This window comes from Halichoerus grypus, chromosome 1, assembly GCF_964656455.1.
Source record: "Halichoerus grypus chromosome 1, mHalGry1.hap1.1, whole genome shotgun sequence".
Taxonomy (NCBI): domain Eukaryota; kingdom Metazoa; phylum Chordata; class Mammalia; order Carnivora; family Phocidae; genus Halichoerus; species Halichoerus grypus.
In genome coordinates, this window is record NC_135712.1 from 48,421,407 (window position 1) to 48,439,076 (window position 17,670).

General features: G+C 36.2%; 1 protein-coding gene and 1 non-coding gene across 7 annotated transcripts in view; both read right to left on the reverse strand.

Annotated features, from left to right (window-relative positions):
- Positions 1-17,670, reverse strand: part of SENP7 (SUMO specific peptidase 7) — a 137,724-nt gene that overhangs the window by 113,443 nt on the left and 6,611 nt on the right. For 4 of the 6 annotated variants that reach the window (XM_036108970.2, XM_036108958.2, XM_036108956.2 and 1 more), the window contains exons 2-3: positions 14,399-14,451; positions 7,131-7,229 (exon numbers count right to left, since the gene is read on the reverse strand). In XM_036108970.2, the coding sequence (XP_035964863.2) occupies positions 7,131-7,229; positions 14,399-14,451 (152 nt within the window). Of the gene's footprint in view, positions 1-7,130; positions 7,230-8,831; positions 9,136-14,398; positions 14,452-17,670 lie in introns of all 6 variants that reach the window. The other 2 variants (XM_078065001.1, XM_036108950.2) reach the window with 2 other exon arrangements.
- On the reverse strand, positions 13,337-13,405 carry LOC118546312 (small nucleolar RNA SNORD26). Its single transcript, XR_004922533.1, has one exon. It is a non-coding gene; the product is annotated as a small nucleolar RNA SNORD26 (small nucleolar RNA).

The following is a 17,670-nucleotide window of genomic DNA, read 5'->3' on the forward strand; positions in this document are numbered from 1 at the left end:
CAGGGCACTTGGGTGGCTCAGTTGGTTAAGCGTCTACATTTGGCTCAGGTCATGATCCAGGGTCCTGGGATCAAGCCCCCCATCAGGAGCCTGCTTCTCCCTCTCCCTCTGCCTCTCCCTCTCCCTCTGTCCCCTCCCCCTGCTGATGCTTTCTCTCTCTATCTCACACTCTCTCTCTAATAAATAAAATCTTGAAAAAAAATAAAATGGGCAGAGGGTCTGAATAGATATTTTTCCAAAGAAGACATACAAATGGGCAATACCTACATGAAAAGGTGCTCAACATCACTAATCATCAGAGAAATGCAAATCAAAACCACAGTGAGCTATCACGTCATACCTGTTAGAACAGACATTATCATAAAGACAGACATAACAAGTGTTGATGAGGATGTGGAGAAAAGGGAATCCTTGTGCACTGTTGGTGGGAATGTAAATTGGTACAACCAATATGGAAAACAGTATGAAGCTTCCTCAAAAAATTAAAAATAGAGGGGCGCCTGGGTGGCTCAGTCGTTGTGCGTCTGCCTTCAGCTCAGGTCATGATCCCAGGGTCCTGGGATTGAGCCCCGCATCGGCTCCCTGCTCCGCAGGAAGCCTGCTTCTCCCTCTCCCACTCCCCCAGCTTGTGTTCCCTCTCTCCCTCTCCCACTCCCCCTGCTTGTGTTCCCTCTTTCACTGTGTCTCTCTGTCAAATAAATAAATAAAATCTTAAAAAAAAAAATTAAAAATAGAACTACCATATAACCCAGCAATTCTACTTCCACTTCTGGGTATTTGTCCTTAGGAAATGAAATCACCATTTCAAAAAGATATCTGCAACCCCATATTCATTGCAGCATTATTTACAATAACCAAGAGATGGAAACAATGTGTCTGTCAATAGATGAATGGAAAAAGAAAATGTGGTATACAAACACAATGGAAAATTATTCAACGATAAAAAAAAATCTTGCCATTTGCACAACATGGATGGGCCCTGAGGGCCTAATGCTAACTGAAATAAGTCAGAAAAAGAAACAAATACTGTATGATCTCACTTATAGGAGGAATCTAAGGGAAAAAAAGAAAATCTGAACTCATAAAAAGAACAAATTTGTAGTTGCCAGAGGTGGGAAGTGAGCAAAGTGGGTGAAGGGGGTCAAAAGGTATAAACTTTTAGTTACAAGATAAATAAGTCCTGGGAATGTGATATACAGCATGGTGATTTACTTAACGATATTGATTATTTATCTGAAGTTGTTAAGAAACTAGATCTTAAAAGTCTCATCATAAGAAAACTATTACTATGTGTGCTAATGGATGTTAATTAAACTACTGTGCTGGGGCGCCTGGGTGGCTCAGATGGTGAAGCGTCTGCCTTCAGCTCAGGTCATGATCCCAGGGTCCTGGGATCGAGCCCCACGTTGGGCTCCTGGCTCAGCGGGGAGCCTACTTCTCCCTCTCCGTCTGCCTCTCCCCCTGCTCATGCTCTCTCTTTCTGTCTGTATCTCTGTGTCTCAAATGAATAAATAAAATCTGTAAAAAAATAAATAAATAAACTACTGTGCTAATCATTCTGCAATATATAAATATATCAAAATATTATGCTGTACACCTAAAACTAATACAATGTTATATGTCAGTTATATCCAATAAATAATAATAATAATTTATCAGTATTGGCTTATCAACTGTAACAAATGTACCACACTGATACAAAGATATTAATAAAGGAAATTGTGTGGGGGTAACAGGGAGGGGGAACTGAGGGGTATATAGGTACTGCCAGTACCATCCCTTCAATTTTTTTGTAAACCTAATATTACTCTAAAAAATAAAATCCGTTAATTAAAAAAACAAACAAACTGGCAATATCAAGTGCTAAGAAAGATACAAAGCACCCAGAACTCTCCATACATTGCTGCTGGAAATGCAAAAATGGTACAACCACTCTGGAAATCAGTTTGGCAGTTAATATACACTTATCATATGACCCAGGAATCCCACTCCTAAATATTTACCCTAGAGAAATTAAAATTTATGCTCACAAAAAACCATGTATGCAAATATTTATAGCAACTTTATTCTTAATGGCCAAAACCAGGAAACAACCCATATGTCCTTCAATGGGGAGAACAGAAAAACTACTGATACACACAAAAACATGAATGAATTTCAATGGCATTATGCTAAGTAAAAAGTCATTCTCAAAACATTACACACTCTATGATTCCATTTATGTGACATTCTGGAAAATGTAGAGGTATAGCTACAGAAAACAATGTTACCAGGGGTTAAAAGTGGGGACAAAGTATAATTACAAAGGGGACAGCACCAGGGAATTTTTTGGAGTAATGGAACAGTACAATATCTTCATTGTCATGATACTTATATGAGTCTATACTGATCTTGTAACTCAGAACTGTACACTGAGAAAAAAAACTACAAATACACACACACACACACACCTTTATTATGGTGGTGGTTGCAAAAGCATATACATTTGTCAAAGTCAGAGAAGAATTAAAATGGATTAATTTAACTGTATATAAATTAATTCTCAATAAAACTTATTTTTAAAAGGGCAAAAAAATTGAATACACACTTCACAAAAAAAGATATACAATAGCCAATCAACATATGAAAATGTCTTAACACCATTAGTCATCAGAAAAATGCAAATTAAAACCAAGTCAAAAACTCCATCAACAGAAGAATTAAATAAACAAAATGTGTTATAGCCACAAAATGGAATATTACTTAGCAATAAAAAGGAACAAACCACTGATAGATGCAAAACAGAGATGAATTTCAACATTTTACTGAGTAAAGGAAGCAAAACATAAAAGAGTAGTGTATGAACAGGCAAAACTACCCTACAGAAATAGAAATCAGAAAAGTGGTTCCAGTAGTGGGGTGGGGGTTGGGACAGCAGGCAAAGCTAAGATACAATGGAAAGGGAGACAAGGGAACTTTCAAGGCTCATGACAATGCTCTATTCCTTTGGAAACAATGGGACAGTGAACATCACTTTTCATATTATAGGGAACCATTTTTTTTTTTTAAAGGTTTTATTTATTTATTTGACAGAGAGAAAGACAGCCAGAGAGGGAACACAAGCAGGGGGAGTGGGAGAGGGAGAAGCAGGCCTCCCGCGGAGCAGGGAGCCGGATGCGGGGCTCGATCCCAGGACCCTGGGATCATGACCTGAGCCGAAGGCAGACGCTTAACAACTGAGCCACCCAGGCGCCCCTAAAGGGAACCATTTTTGAGTGGGATTGGTTACATATGTCACATTAGTCAATATTCATCCAGTTATATACCTAAGACCTGTGGAACCTATTTCATGAAATAATATCTCAATAAAAACCACAAATAAGTAAACAAATGAGTTAAAATTCTGCTAAAGACTATGCAAAGTTATCTTTGTCATTCACAGAAACCCACTAAAAACAATTTAAAAAGGGTGTGTGGGGAGTGCCTGGCTGGCTCAGTCAGTAAAGCATGGGACTTTTGATCTCAGGGTTGTAAATTCAAGTCCCACAATTGGTGTAGAGATTACTTTAAAAAAAAAAATAAATCTTAAAAAAAGGTATGTGAGAGAAACTACGCAAGATACTGGTACAACCTCAAACTCTACAAACTATGAAGCATACTTAGCAAAACCTGTGAAGTCTAAAGAAACAAAAGAGCATAGCAATGCTGACACATGTATCACTTTAAATCTCAAACGGGATACAGATTTCCAAAACCTTAAGTATCACTATCTTCAGGAAGACATCCAACGGGTGGGAAACTAGGCCTAGGAAAAGAAAATATGTCTCTGAAGACACCCTGTTTTATTCAGTGGGTTAGAGGGAACTAGAAGAAAGTAAATGGTTAGCTTCTCAGGAAAAGGAGACTGCTGAAATAGAGAGTTAAGGGAAAAGAGAAGACAGAAGATTATAACACAATGACTTAATACTTAAAGAGCTCTCAGGTAATCCACATCTGCCTCTTGAAGGCCAAAAACTAAAAGATATGTATGACCCAAGAGTAAAGGAAAAAACACATTTAGTGAGATACCGCTTAAGAAAATTAAGCCTATGGCTACTTCCAAGAGAGAGAGAGAGAGAGAGAGAGAGAGAGAGTGTGTGTGTGTGTGTGTGTGTGTGTGTGTTTAAAATTATTTAGGGGCACCTGGGTGGCTCAGTTGGCTAAGCGTCTGCCTTCGGTTCAGGTCATGATCCCGGGGTCCTGGGATCGAGCCCCGCATCAGGCTCCCTGCTCAGCAGGGAAGTCTGCTTCTCCCTCTGCCCCTCCCCTGACTCGTGTGCTCTCTCTCTCTCTCAAATAAAAAATAAAATCTTAAAAAAAAATAAAATAAAATTATATATATTGTACATATGTTTATTCCACAATAAATTCAATATCCTAAGACAGAATACATAAATGCAAAGAGACCAAATTTTCTTAAAATAATGTTTTTTTCTTCCTATTAAATTGGCAACAATTTTACTGTATGATAATATCCAGTGCCAGTAAGTTTCTAGAAAAATGGGAGCTCTCATTGGTGACAATACAAATTGTGCATATTTTCTGAGAGACAATTTTGTAATGTTCATTAAAATTTCATATATAAATTCCCTTCAACCTAGTAATTCTGCTCAAAAATGGTTTTCTACATATGAAAAACGATGTGTAAAAAAAAAGGAAAAAACTTGTTCACTGCAGCATTGTTTCCATTCGCAAAACTCTAGAAACAACTAATACCAGTGAACTAAGTGGATTATGTATATGGTGACAGATGATAGCTACACTTGTGAGCATAGCATAACATAAAGGGAAGCTGAATCACCATGTTGTATACCTGAAACTAATGTAATATTGTGTGTCAATTTTACTAAAAAAAAATTTTTTTTAATTATGGTATATTGTAAATTTTTACAGTACTACAAAGCCAACAAAAATAAATAAAAGAAGTAGATCTAAATGTATTAAAATAGGGAAACCTGGATGGCTCAGTCAGTAGAGCATGTGATTCTTGATCTCAGGGTTGTGAGTTCAAGCCCCACGTTAAGTGCAGAGATTACTTAAATAAATAAATCTTTATTTATTTATTTTAGGTTTTATTTATATATTTGAGAGAGAGGGCGAGAAAGTGAGGGAGAACACAAGTAGGGAGGAGGGATAAAGGGGAGAGGAAGAAGCAGACTCCCTGCTAAGCAAGGAGCCTGATTCAGGACCCCCAGGACCCTGGGATCATGACCTGAGCAAAGGTAGATGCTTAACCAACTGAGCCACCCAGGCACCCAATAAATAAATCTTTAAAAATAAAAAAAATGTGTTAAAACAGAAAAAAAAATTTTAGCATCTATTAAATGAAAACAAAGCACAGAACAGTATATATTTCATGATCTCTGTTCTGTAACAATTAAAAAATAATACAAATTATTATTTATGTAGGCATATGTATTTTTTTTCTTGAAAGGAATGAAAAAAAAAGTATTAATGGTGGTTGCCTTTAGGAAAAAGGAACAGAGAAAGATTATTTATTTCACCTGTACCTTTCTTTACATCCCAAATTTTCTAACCTTATGCAAATTTTTTTTATGTCAGCAGAAGTCATCTTGTCTCATTTATTATTTCCCTTTTTTGTACCTTGTATATAAAACAAACAAATGTATTATTTGATAGTTAAATTTTTAAAAAATGTTAAAGCAACTAATATTAATGACAAATCTCTCCTCTGAGAACAAGTTATAATAAATGGTTAACTTTTCTTGTCTGTAACATAAAAACATTCAACATGACTTAAAATTTGTTATCCTAAAATGCTAATCTTATGAACTGAATTGTGCTTCCCCCTGCCAATTTCATATGTTAAAGTCCTCACCATCAATATGACCATATGGGGAGATGGGGCGTTTACAAAGATAATTAAGTTTAAATGAGGTCATAAGGGTAGGGACCTAATCCAACAGGGCTAGCGTCCTTATAAGAGGAGAAGCACCAGGGATGCGGGTACACAGAAAAAAAGGTCATAGGAAGAAACAGCAAGAAGATGGCCATCTATAAGCCAAGGAGAAAGGCCTTAGAAAAACCAACCCTGCATGCACCTTGATCTTGGACTTCAGCCTCCAGAACTGTTAGAAAAGAAATTTCTGTTGTTTAAGCCACGCAATCTGTGGTATTTTGTTATGTTAGCCTAGCAGACTAATACAGGCTCAAATGGATAAACTGGAAAATCTGAGAAAAATTCTATTTTTAAAAATTGACTGTGAGTTATACCAGGCATGAGGAAAAAAATAATACTTAAAATGTGTCATCTTGGGGCGCCTGGGTGGCTCAGTCGGTTAAGTGTCTGCCTTTGACTTAGGTCATGATCCCAGGGTCCTGGGATCGAGACCCACGTTGGGCTCCCGACTCAGCGGGAAGCCTGCTCCTCCCTCTCCTGCTCCCCCTGCCTGTGCACTCTCTCCCTCTCCCTCTCTCTCTCTCTAATAAATAAAATCTTTAAAAAAAAAAAAAAGTGCCATCTTAAGCCTTATTCATGAAAGCTCCATAATATACCATATACCTTTTAAAGTACAGTTGTGTCACATTTTAAGATATACCCTCTTAAATTTACAAAACAAGAGCAAAAGAGCAAATGATTCTAATAAGCTTAATATGCTCATAAATTTAAAATATCTTTTATAATAACGAGATTTAAATTTCAAGAAAACAATCATATAAAATAAGGTATATTTAAACTAAAGGAGACCCCAACCTCAAAGCATCACTTCAACAAATACCAGAAATAAACTAATTAAAAACCTGCATATAGGGGCGCCTGGGTGGCTCAGTCGGTTAAGCAGCTGCCTTCGGCTCAGGTCATGATCCTGGGGTTCTGGGATCAAGCCCCACGTCCAGCTCCCTGCTCAGCAGAGAGCCTGCTTCTCCCTCTCCCCCTGCCTGCCACTCTGCCTACTTGTGCTCTCTATCTCTCTGTCAAATAAATAAATAAAATCTTTTAAAAAAATAAAAAATAAATAAAAATAAAAACCTGCATATAACACAAAAAACCCAAGCAACGATATATAAGAAAATGAAAATTCAGTTTTATTTAAATATTTTAAACACACCAAACAACACTATGAACTTAAAAGAAATTAGTTTTTATTTACCCCCTGCAAAGGGAGATCCCAGTGTTCTGAGCTTCTGAGTTTGGACAGTGGGGACTGAACACGAACATCTTCCGGTTTTGCATTTAACATTTTTGTTATCTGAAATCAGAATGAGAAAATAATCAGTTTAACTGAAATATAAATAAGAACTGAATCATATTAACCGAACTAACAGAACCATTATATTAACCTGCCTTAATACTTTGCTATTAGTTTTTTGGGTTTTTTGATTTTTTAAAATAAGCTTTACACCTAACATGAGGCTTGAACTCATGACCCTCAGATCAAGAGTCACATGCTCTACTGACTGAGCCAACCATGCGCCCCATTTTGCAATTAGTTTTAAAGAGTTTTAAATTCAGTGCTTAGGGGCCCCTGGGTGGCTTAGTCGGTTAAGCATCTGCCTTCGGCTCAGGTCATGATCCCAGGGTCCTGGGATCCAGCCCCGCATGGGGTTCCCTGCTTAGCGGGGAGCCTGCTTCTCCCTCTCCCTGCTGCTCTGCCTGCTTGTGTGCTCTCTCTCTCTTTCTCTCTGCCAAATAAATAAAATCTTTAAAAAAATAAATAAATTCAGTGCTTAATTTACAGGCAGTTAAATATAATTTATTTAAAAAACCTCTCATTCAGCATTAAGGTAGATAAATTAAGTATCACAATAGCCTCCTAACTATTCTCTTACCCGCAGTCTCTACCTCTTCTAATCTTTCAAACACTATCCCCATAGTTCTCTAATACACAAACCTACTGATCGCTACAATATTTAACATACAACGGCACCCACTACTCAAAGATAAAACTCTTAACAATCTGGGTTCCTTAACATCAGCCACACATCACTGACTCTACACCCCAACCGCACCATTTACTCAACTTCCTTCAAACACGTATTATTATTTTATATCTCTAGACCTTTGTATGTACTGTTCCCTTTGTATGTATGTATGAATGCCCTTCCCTCTACTTTTCCCTTGTGAAATACTTCAAATTCTGCTCAAAATTATTCTCCTATCCACACAACTGTCACTCCCGCAACCAAGGCATTCTTTTCTCTCAGTATTAGTACTTGGTACATTTTTATTATGTTATTTATATTACATGTATCAAACTGTATTATAAATATTTGTCTACATGTCTGTCTTCTCCAGGCTATGGAGGTCTTTAAAGAGAGTACCCTGTGTGCCTGGGTGGCTCAGTCAGTTAAGTGTCTGCCTTCAGCTCGGGTTGTGATCCCACAGTCCTGGAATCAAGTTCAGCATCTGGCTCCCTGCTCAGTGGGGAGTCTCCTTCTCCCTCTGCCTCTGTCCGCCCCTTCCCCCCCACCCCCCCGCTGCTCATGCTCTCTCTCTCACTCACTCTCACTCTCTCTCAAATAAATAAAATCTTTTTAAAAAATTAAAAAATAAAATAAAGAGAGTACCCTGACTTAGTCGCCTTTATATATCCGAAGTATATGGCTCATGATGTGCTGAATGAGTGTATGGATTGTAACCACAAGTTTGAAATCACTTGTTTGGAACTTAAAATACCTTAAATTTCACATTAAGAGAAAGTTATAAACAATAGTTAAGCATCAAATTCAGCCTATAAAATATAACATACAATAAGTACTATATCAACTACAACTAGCAACAATCCATAAAATGATTTCAGTGAGAGTAGAGCAAAAGTCAGGAGGATAGAATAAATTTGAAGAAAGGATACCTCAACTCTTATATCACTAGCACCTCTGAGTTGATCCTCTTAGGTACTAATAACTTCTTAATTATTTATATCTAATCTGTATTAAAAGGTATCTCTTCATAATTCTTCATCTGCAAAAGACAATTTTATCTCTAAATCATTTCCTTTGGGGGCGCCGGTGTGGCTCAGTCGGTTAAGCGTCTGCCTTCAGCTCAGGTCATGATCCCAGGGTCCTGGGATTGAGCCCTGCATCAGGCTACCTGCTCAGCAGGGAGCCTGCTTCTCCCTCTCCCTCTGCCTGTCGCTCCCCTTGCTTGCGCTCTCTCTGTCAAATAAAGAAATAAAATCTTTAAAAATAATAATAATAAAATAAATCATTTCCTTTATATTCTTAATTAGGGAACAACAATTGCTTCCTCAAAGGGTAAAGGTAAGGGCTTCAGGCTGTTCACACCCATGGATCCTCTGTGAGCAGGTTATTTAGCCTACACTGGATTTTGCGGCATACTATATTTTCCAAAAATGGCCACAATATTCCACATCCCACATGCTCTTCTTACGATGTGACACTGACAGTCCTCCAACACCAGGGCACTCTACATTCCTTCCCCTTGAATCTGGGCAGAACTGTGACTTCCAAGGCTAAATCATTAAAGGCATTATTTATATTGCTTCAGCCTGCCTCTCACATTCCTGTGTGTCCTCCCTCCCTTCCTTTTTTTTTTTTCCCCTTCTCTTTCTCTCAGTATACATTCCTCAGGAGACCTGAACCACTAAGTAAAAAATCTTGGACACCATTAAGCAGCTATACTGGAAGATACTGACTCTTCTCAGCACAGATATCAAGATAAGTGAGTGAGCAACCTTTACAGGCCCTAGCCTCCAAGCCAACCTAGCTAACTCCCACGTAAAACAAAGAAGAGTTATCTTCAATTGAACCCTGCCCAGACTGCAGATTCCTGAGCAAAGTAAGTTCAAGCCACTAAGTTTGGGGGTAATTTGTTACATGGCCCTAGTAATAACCTAAAAAGTTACTCAGTTCAAACTTGAAGGACAGGGGCGCCTGGGAGGCTCACTCAGTTAAGTGTCTGACTTCAACTCAGGTCATGATCTCAGGGTCCTCGGATGGAGAACCGTGTGGGACTCCCCACTCTGCGGGAAATCTGCTTCTTCCTCTCCTGCTGGCTCTGCCCCTCTTCCCACTCATGCGCATTCACACGCGCTCTCTCTCTCTCTCTCTCTCAAAAAAAATAAATAAAATCTTTAAAAAAAAAATCTAAAAAAAAAAAACTTGAAGGACAGCAACTAAGATGTGGAAAAAGTAAGAGTTGGTTATGCATGTTGAGTATATTGTAAAATTAGTTTCTTATAAAATACTGCTGATGTCTTCCATGGAAGATTTTGTATTCCTTTTTCACAGTAATTAGTTTTCAATCACTTTACCTACGAATGGTTTAGACTCAGTATTAATGAATTATTTACACTAATAAATATTCATGCATACTTCCATTAGGATGGACACAAATCGTAATCTATTCTATTTTCAAAAAGGGCAGTTCTCTATTCCTCCAAAGTATAGACACATGAAATCAGGATGTTTATTAAAACTCTATCCATTAGGGGGCGCCTGGGTGGCTCAGTTGGTTAAGCGACTGCCTTCGGCTCAGGTCATGATCCTGGAGTCCCTGGATCGAGTCCCGCATCGGGCTCCCTGCTCGGCAGGGAGTCTGCTTCTCCCTCTGACCCTCCCCCCTCTCATGTGCCTGCTCTCTCTCATTCTCTCTCTCTCTCTCAAATAAATAAATAAAAAATCTTTAAAAAAAAAAAAAAACTCTATCCATTAGCATCAAAAGCTTTAAAAATCGAAGTATATATAAATATTTATGAACAGGGATATAGACTCCATATTACTTTTAATATAGAAAAACTAGAAACAATAATAAAAGAATAATTAAACAGAATTATGGCAAAACTAAACCAAATGAGATACTATTCGGTTGTTATTAAATAACATGTTCCTGAAGATTAATGATATTAAGAAATTATTTTGGGAGCTCAGTCAGAAGAGCATGCAACTCTTGATCTCAGGGTCATGAGTCTGAGCCCCATACCTGGTGTAGAGATTACTAAAAAATATAAATAAACTTAAATTTAAAAAAAGAAATTATTTTGAATATAAGTATAAAAGAAAAAATACAGAATCTTTCTTTTTTTTTTTTTTTAAAGATTTTATTTATTAATTTGAAAGAGAGAGACACAGCAAGAGAGGGAACACAAGCAGGGGGAGTGGGAGAGGGAGAAGCAGGCTCCCCGTGGAGCAGGGAGCCCGATGCAGGGCTCGATCCTAGGAGCCTGGGATCATAACCTGAGCCGAAGGCAGACGCTTAACGACTGAGCCACCCAGGCGCCCCGTTTTACTTATTTTTTAATAGGAATACAATGCAATTATAAAAGGAAAGGGAAAAAAATATTAACATTTAAAGCTCCAGAAAAACCTCTCCTGTAGCTTCCTGATTAATAACTTATAGATTTCAATCTCTCACTCTAATATTGTATATGAGTATAGGACAAGCAGATTTCAGGTACAACTAACTACTCTACTGTCAATTTTTTCTACACTAACTTCATGTGCATATTATGGTTGAACAAATAAGTAAATATATGGTAGATAATGACAGAAAAAAAGTTAAAAATAAAAAAAAGGGAAAAGGCTAGGATAAGCTCTGTGGTGTTGGACTGGAATCAGAAGTATCAGTATTGGGGCACCTGGGTGGCTCAGTTGGTTAAGCGTCTGCCTTCAGCTCAGGTCATGATCCCAGTGTCCTGGGATCGAGCCCCGCATCGGGCTCCCTGCTCAGCCAGGAGTCTGCTTCTCCCTCTCCCTCTGCCTGCTGCTCTGCCTACGTGTGCTCTCTCTCTGTCAAATAAATAAAATCTTTTAAAAAAAAGAAGTATCAGTACTAAACTCATGGTTTCTCATAGATGTACAGATAGAGAAATATAGAGATGTGTGTATGTGTATGGGTTAGCATAGAAAAATTTTTCTAGGGGCACCTGCGTGGCTCAGTCGTTAAGCGTCTGCCTTCGGCTCAGGTCATGATCCCAGGCTCCTGGGATCAAGCCCCACATCGGGCTCCCTGCTCGGCGGGAAGCCTGCTTCTCCCTCTCCCACTCCCCCTGCTTGTGTTCCCTCTCTCGCTGTCGCTCTCTCTGTGTCAAATAAATAAAATCTTTAAAAACAAACAAAAAAAAATTTTCTAGTCTTCTCTAGTGAGAGCCTAGAAACAATGACACCCCAAGAGCAATGAGCACACCTAGGTGCACCCAGACCTAGATTTCTAAATACTACTCTTCAATAAAAGAACCAGGGCTCCTTAAAAAGTATCTTGGAGTACCAGAAATAAGTGCTAAAAAAAGGAGCATGTTAAAAGGGCATAGGATCCAAACTGAAAGATCTTCTAATAGCTAAGCTAAACATTTCGTTTCAATCAAAAAAGCCAATAATGCTGTAATAAATTATAACCCATAGAATACTCTTGAGTCCATATTAATAAAAATAAGTAATTGAATAAATAAATAAGGAGAAAAGAGGGGTAGCTCTCCCTTACAGAAGAACTTCAATTAATAAATGTAGAGGGAATGAGGGAAAAAGAAAATCACCAATAGAATATCATATACACAAATGTTGCACACCAGATCCACTGCTAGATGGTAAAACAGTGGGTGAAAGTTTAAGAAACAGTATATTTGCATAGATTCAAAGTATCTCTCCCACGATATCTACTTACTACAAAGTGAAGGAGTAACTTTACAATGGAATAACCAGGTAGAAGCCATCTTAAGCAGGTAGTCAAGACTGACATCACCAGTAATAAGACGTATCATTATTGTGTATTGTGTACTCCTGACAGGATACACTAAGAAGGGCATATCATGTGATATTCTTCCCAAAAAGCCATAACTTTTATCTAATCATAAGAAACCTGAGACAGGGGCACCTGGCTGGCTCAGTCGGAAGAGCATGCAACTCCTGATCTCAAGGTTTTGAGTTCAAGCCCCACATTGGGTGTAGAGATTACTTAAAAATAAAATCTTTTAAAAAAGAAAAGAAACCTGAGACAAACTGAAACTGAGGAATTCAACAAAATACTGACAAAATCATAGTACTCTAAAAATGTCATGATCATGAAAGAACAAAGACTGAAGAACTGTCACAGAATCAAGGAAATCAAGGAGACATGACACCTAAATGCAACGTGGGATCCTGGAATGGAAAAACGACATTATTTAAAAAAAAAGCTGAAGATATCCAAGTAATGTCTGTAGCTTAAAGTATTGTACCAAAGTTAATTTTTAAATTTTGGTCATTGTACTGTGGTTATATAAGATATTAACACTAGGGGAAGCTGAATGAAGGGTAGATGAGAACTCTGTAGTATTTCTGTAAATTTTCTATAAATCTAAAGTTACTTGAAAATAAAAAGTTAAATACGGCCGTACATCTAAAAATAACAAAGAGAAATGCATTTACTCAATATTAGGAATTTCTCCACTGATACATCAGAAAGAGAGAGTTCAACTGAAATATCATCTAATGGTGGACTTTCAACTGCATGAAGCAGCAACCGAAAACAGCATTTCACTTCACTGGAAGTATTAAACACAAAAGAAATAGTAGTCAATACAGAGGTATTTAAAGCTGGGTATGGCAGTGTAAGAATTTATTTTTAACCCCCTCATTTACGCCATGTAAGCCAAATCCAGAATTTTAAAAGAAATCATACCCACAAATGTAAAGTAAGCCAAGGTGGAAGAGTATCTAAAGCCATGCTCTCTATTTGGTCTTGTCTGTGTACTCTTGATTCCCTCTCAGAGCCCTCGTTATGATTTCTTCTCCAGCTTTGTTCCATGAAATGTACCAAATTAAAGTTCTCTGTGCCAAATTAAAAGTCCTCTGTGCATAATTTGGAATGCTTCAGAAAAAAGTATCTAATAAATTATATGTATAATGAATATCAGGGTACTACTGTGTTTAAGTCACAAAATTCTAGAGGAAAAAAAGATTATCTTTCTAAAAAGAAATTAAATTTTTGAAACACTTCCTACATAGGTAGAAACTTCATTTTGCTTCTTTTGCTACTCTTGGCTTACACAGAAGAAATAAAATAAAATAAAGTAAAATAAATAAATAAATTTTAATAGGAAATATTTCAAATAGTAATTTTCAGCACATGACTTGAGCACAACCTCTCTATATCTACAGTATTACAATTAATGAATGTGAGGTATGCTAATATATTCAGTTATCAAAGAAATGCTGGGTTATGTTTCATATAAAATCTAAAATAAGGCCTAGAAAGTATACTGATACATCTTACAATGATTTAAACAAGGCAGATCCCAGAAAGTGTTTCTTTCTTGGTTAACCTTTGAATTAATTAGGATATACCATTCCCTGCAAAACAGTAATTAGTTATGGTTTTATAATATTTTCTTTAAATTTTTATTAAAAAGAAAAATAGCAAAATACTTTCAATATTGGTAACTCTAAAGATAATGAATAGATTAAAAGCAAAACTAATGCATACCTTATGTAACTCAGAAGATGAAGACTTTTTCCTTTTTCCTTCTGTGATAATTTCTACAAAGACATGGTAAAAATTATCATTTAACATCTAAATGAAATAAACAATGTGATAAAACAAATCCTTTCACAGCCATCCTTTGTTTTAAATTAACTTGCTAGGGTCAGAATTTGTACTGATACATTTTACAAAACCTAACAGACTAAACATAAAGGTCAAAAAATAATCAGAAGAATAGCAAATTCTCACAAAATGCCTTCATTAAATAACATGTATGATGACAATAGAAAAAAGAAGAAAACTTGGCTCTAGGAACTAAATAAGATATTCCCTGGCAAAAGTCCAACAGGTATTCAATAAATGCTGGTTGAACCATATGACCAGATAAACGTTGATAATAGGGGAAGCTGGGGGGAGGGGGGGTGAAGCAAAAGGTGAGAGGTATGTTTGGAATATTCTACAAAAACACTTCCAGTTCTACTACATATTTAAGCATCTCTGCAACTAGGAACAGTTTAACTGTCTCCTCACCAACATTTTTCAGACTTCCTGTGGATTTTTCCTTTATGATTCTTTCATTCAATCAGCAAATATTTACTGAATGTCTATCATGTGCCTGGCATGTTAGGCAGTAGGGATAGTGTAGTAAGCAAATTAAACACAGTCTAAGCTTTTCAGGAACTTACAATTTACTGGAATATATCAAAGATTTCACAATAAAAAGTAATAGTAGAAATCCACACATATGTGGTCACTTATTTATAAAAAGATATCACTACAATTAGGTAAGAAAGAGATGATCTTTACACTAATGTTGAAGCAATCTGATAACCAAAAGGGAAAATAAATAAACCTTGACCTCTACCTCACGCTATAAACATAAGTTAATTGGATCATAGATTTTAATGTCAAAGCTTCTAGAGTAAAAAGGAGGGGAATAACTTCATGACCTCAGGGTAGGCAAAAATTTCTCAACCAAGACACAATTAGTACTAACCATAAAGGAAAAGATTAATAAACTCAACTTCATTAAAATTCATCAAACTTCATCATTAAGAGAGTAAGAAGGCAAACCACAGACCGGAAGATTATTATTTATATTTATTATTTATAATACATTTATCTATGTACAGTATGGTGACAGTTAATACTGTATAATACATACATCTGTCAAAGGACTCAGACCAGAATATATAAAGAACTCCTACAAAGCAAGACAACCCAATCTTCAAATGGGCAAAAGCCTTGAATTAGGAGTACCTGAGGAGAGAAGGAATACTGACTAGAACAGGATACAAGTAAGCCTTCTGAGATGCTGGAAGTGTTTTATATCTTGATTTAGCTGATTGTTACACAAGTGTATTTTTATACAAGTACAAAAAGTTATCAAACTATACTAAAGATATGCATACCATGCTGTAATACTTCAACTTAAAAACAAAACAAAAAAAGCTTTAAAAACAACAATTATAACAAACGGACTATACCTTATTCAAAAATCTATATAGCTGAAATAATTTCTCTAAGTTCATAATACATAGCAGTAATTTCACTACAGGTATACATCGGAGATACCATAATAAAGTAAATATCACAATAAAGTGAGTAGTTTCCTATTCCATATAAGTTATGTTTACACTCCACTGAAGTCTATTAAGTTTGCAACAGCACTATGTCTAAAATAACCATATACATATCTTAATTAAAAATATCTAATTGCTAAAAAATGCTAACCATCATCTGACCTTTCAGCATGTCTCAGGGAATAGGGAGGCCCAAGGAGAAGAAGAGAGACAGGGAACAGCCAGTCAGTAGAGCAATCAGAACACACACATTTATTAAGTTTGCTGTCTTATACGGGTGTGGTTTGTGGCACCCTAAAACAATTTACAAAAGTAACATCAAAGATCACTGATCACCAATCACCATAACAAATATAATAATGAAAGCTTGAAATATTGCAAGAATTTCCAAAATGTGACACAGAGACATGAAGCAAGCAAATGCTATTGGAAAAATTGTGCCACGAACTTTCAATTTGTAAAAAACACATTATCTGCAAAGCACAATAAAACAAGACATGCCTGTATATGCATTTATACCTCTATACTTAAGCTTTTGATAAATTCAAACAATTTTCAATAAAGTAGCATTCCTTAGACTACCAAAAATAAAAATTTTTAAATAAATGGTAAGAAAGCCCTTACCTTATATTCACTTTTATGTGTATTTTAAATTTAATAAAATGTTTTAAAAAGTATCAGTTGCCCAAATTGTAATTTATAGATTAATATTCCCAAACTGACTCATGAGTTAAAAATGCACCTATCCTGTTTTACAGCATGTTTCCCTATTTCCTTTAAAATTAATATTCTTGTGACTTCCCAAAATTTTAGGGGTTTTTATAATTGAGCTATTCCATTTTATACTACATTGGCTTTGGGTCATTTAAATAAACATATGATGTGCCTCTTCTTGTGATTATCTGGTATATTGTGGTGCTCAAAAGTTAATGATTTTAAAGCTCGACAACCTAAATTTCTATTCTGGCTTACTTGTGACTTCTGAGACTAAGACAAGAGAGAATATCCAGCTTTTCAATTAAGATTAAAATGAGATAGCCTATATTATTTAGCATTATGTCTGGCATATAGTTAGTGCAAAATAAATGGTAACTATTATTTTAATAGTTTATATTGAAATATTACTCTTCAAGAGACCTCAGTATATTAGTATTAGCACACAGGAAAATCTAATTATTCTCATTCTAAATACATGAGTCAAACGATTGAAAGACATGACTTTTTCCCAAGTAGCTTGTGGAATCACTCACTCATTTACTCCATAAACATTTCTTTAAGATGATGATTACCACGGCCAGCCACTAGGCGAAGTACACAAATTATTTTTATTTAGTCTTTACAAAAGCCTTATGAGATCAGTAACAGTATTATCACCATTTTACAGATGAAAAATTTAGATTTGAGGAATCCAAATAACTTTCCCAAAGTCACCATGTTGATTCATCACTGGTCTAATACCAGAGGTAGCTTTCTTAACCAGTACACTCCAGGCATGCTATGGGATATAAGATTAATAAGATAGTCCCTGTGTCAATGTCAATAGTATAACAGAACAGATTAAACAATTTAGGAAGCTAGAATATATGATGGAATCTGATATAAATATCATGTAAGAAGTGCTAAGACCCATGGAAGTTCAGAAATAGATTATGATCTGTTTTGAGTTAATTAGGAGATAGTTCTTGGAAAGGC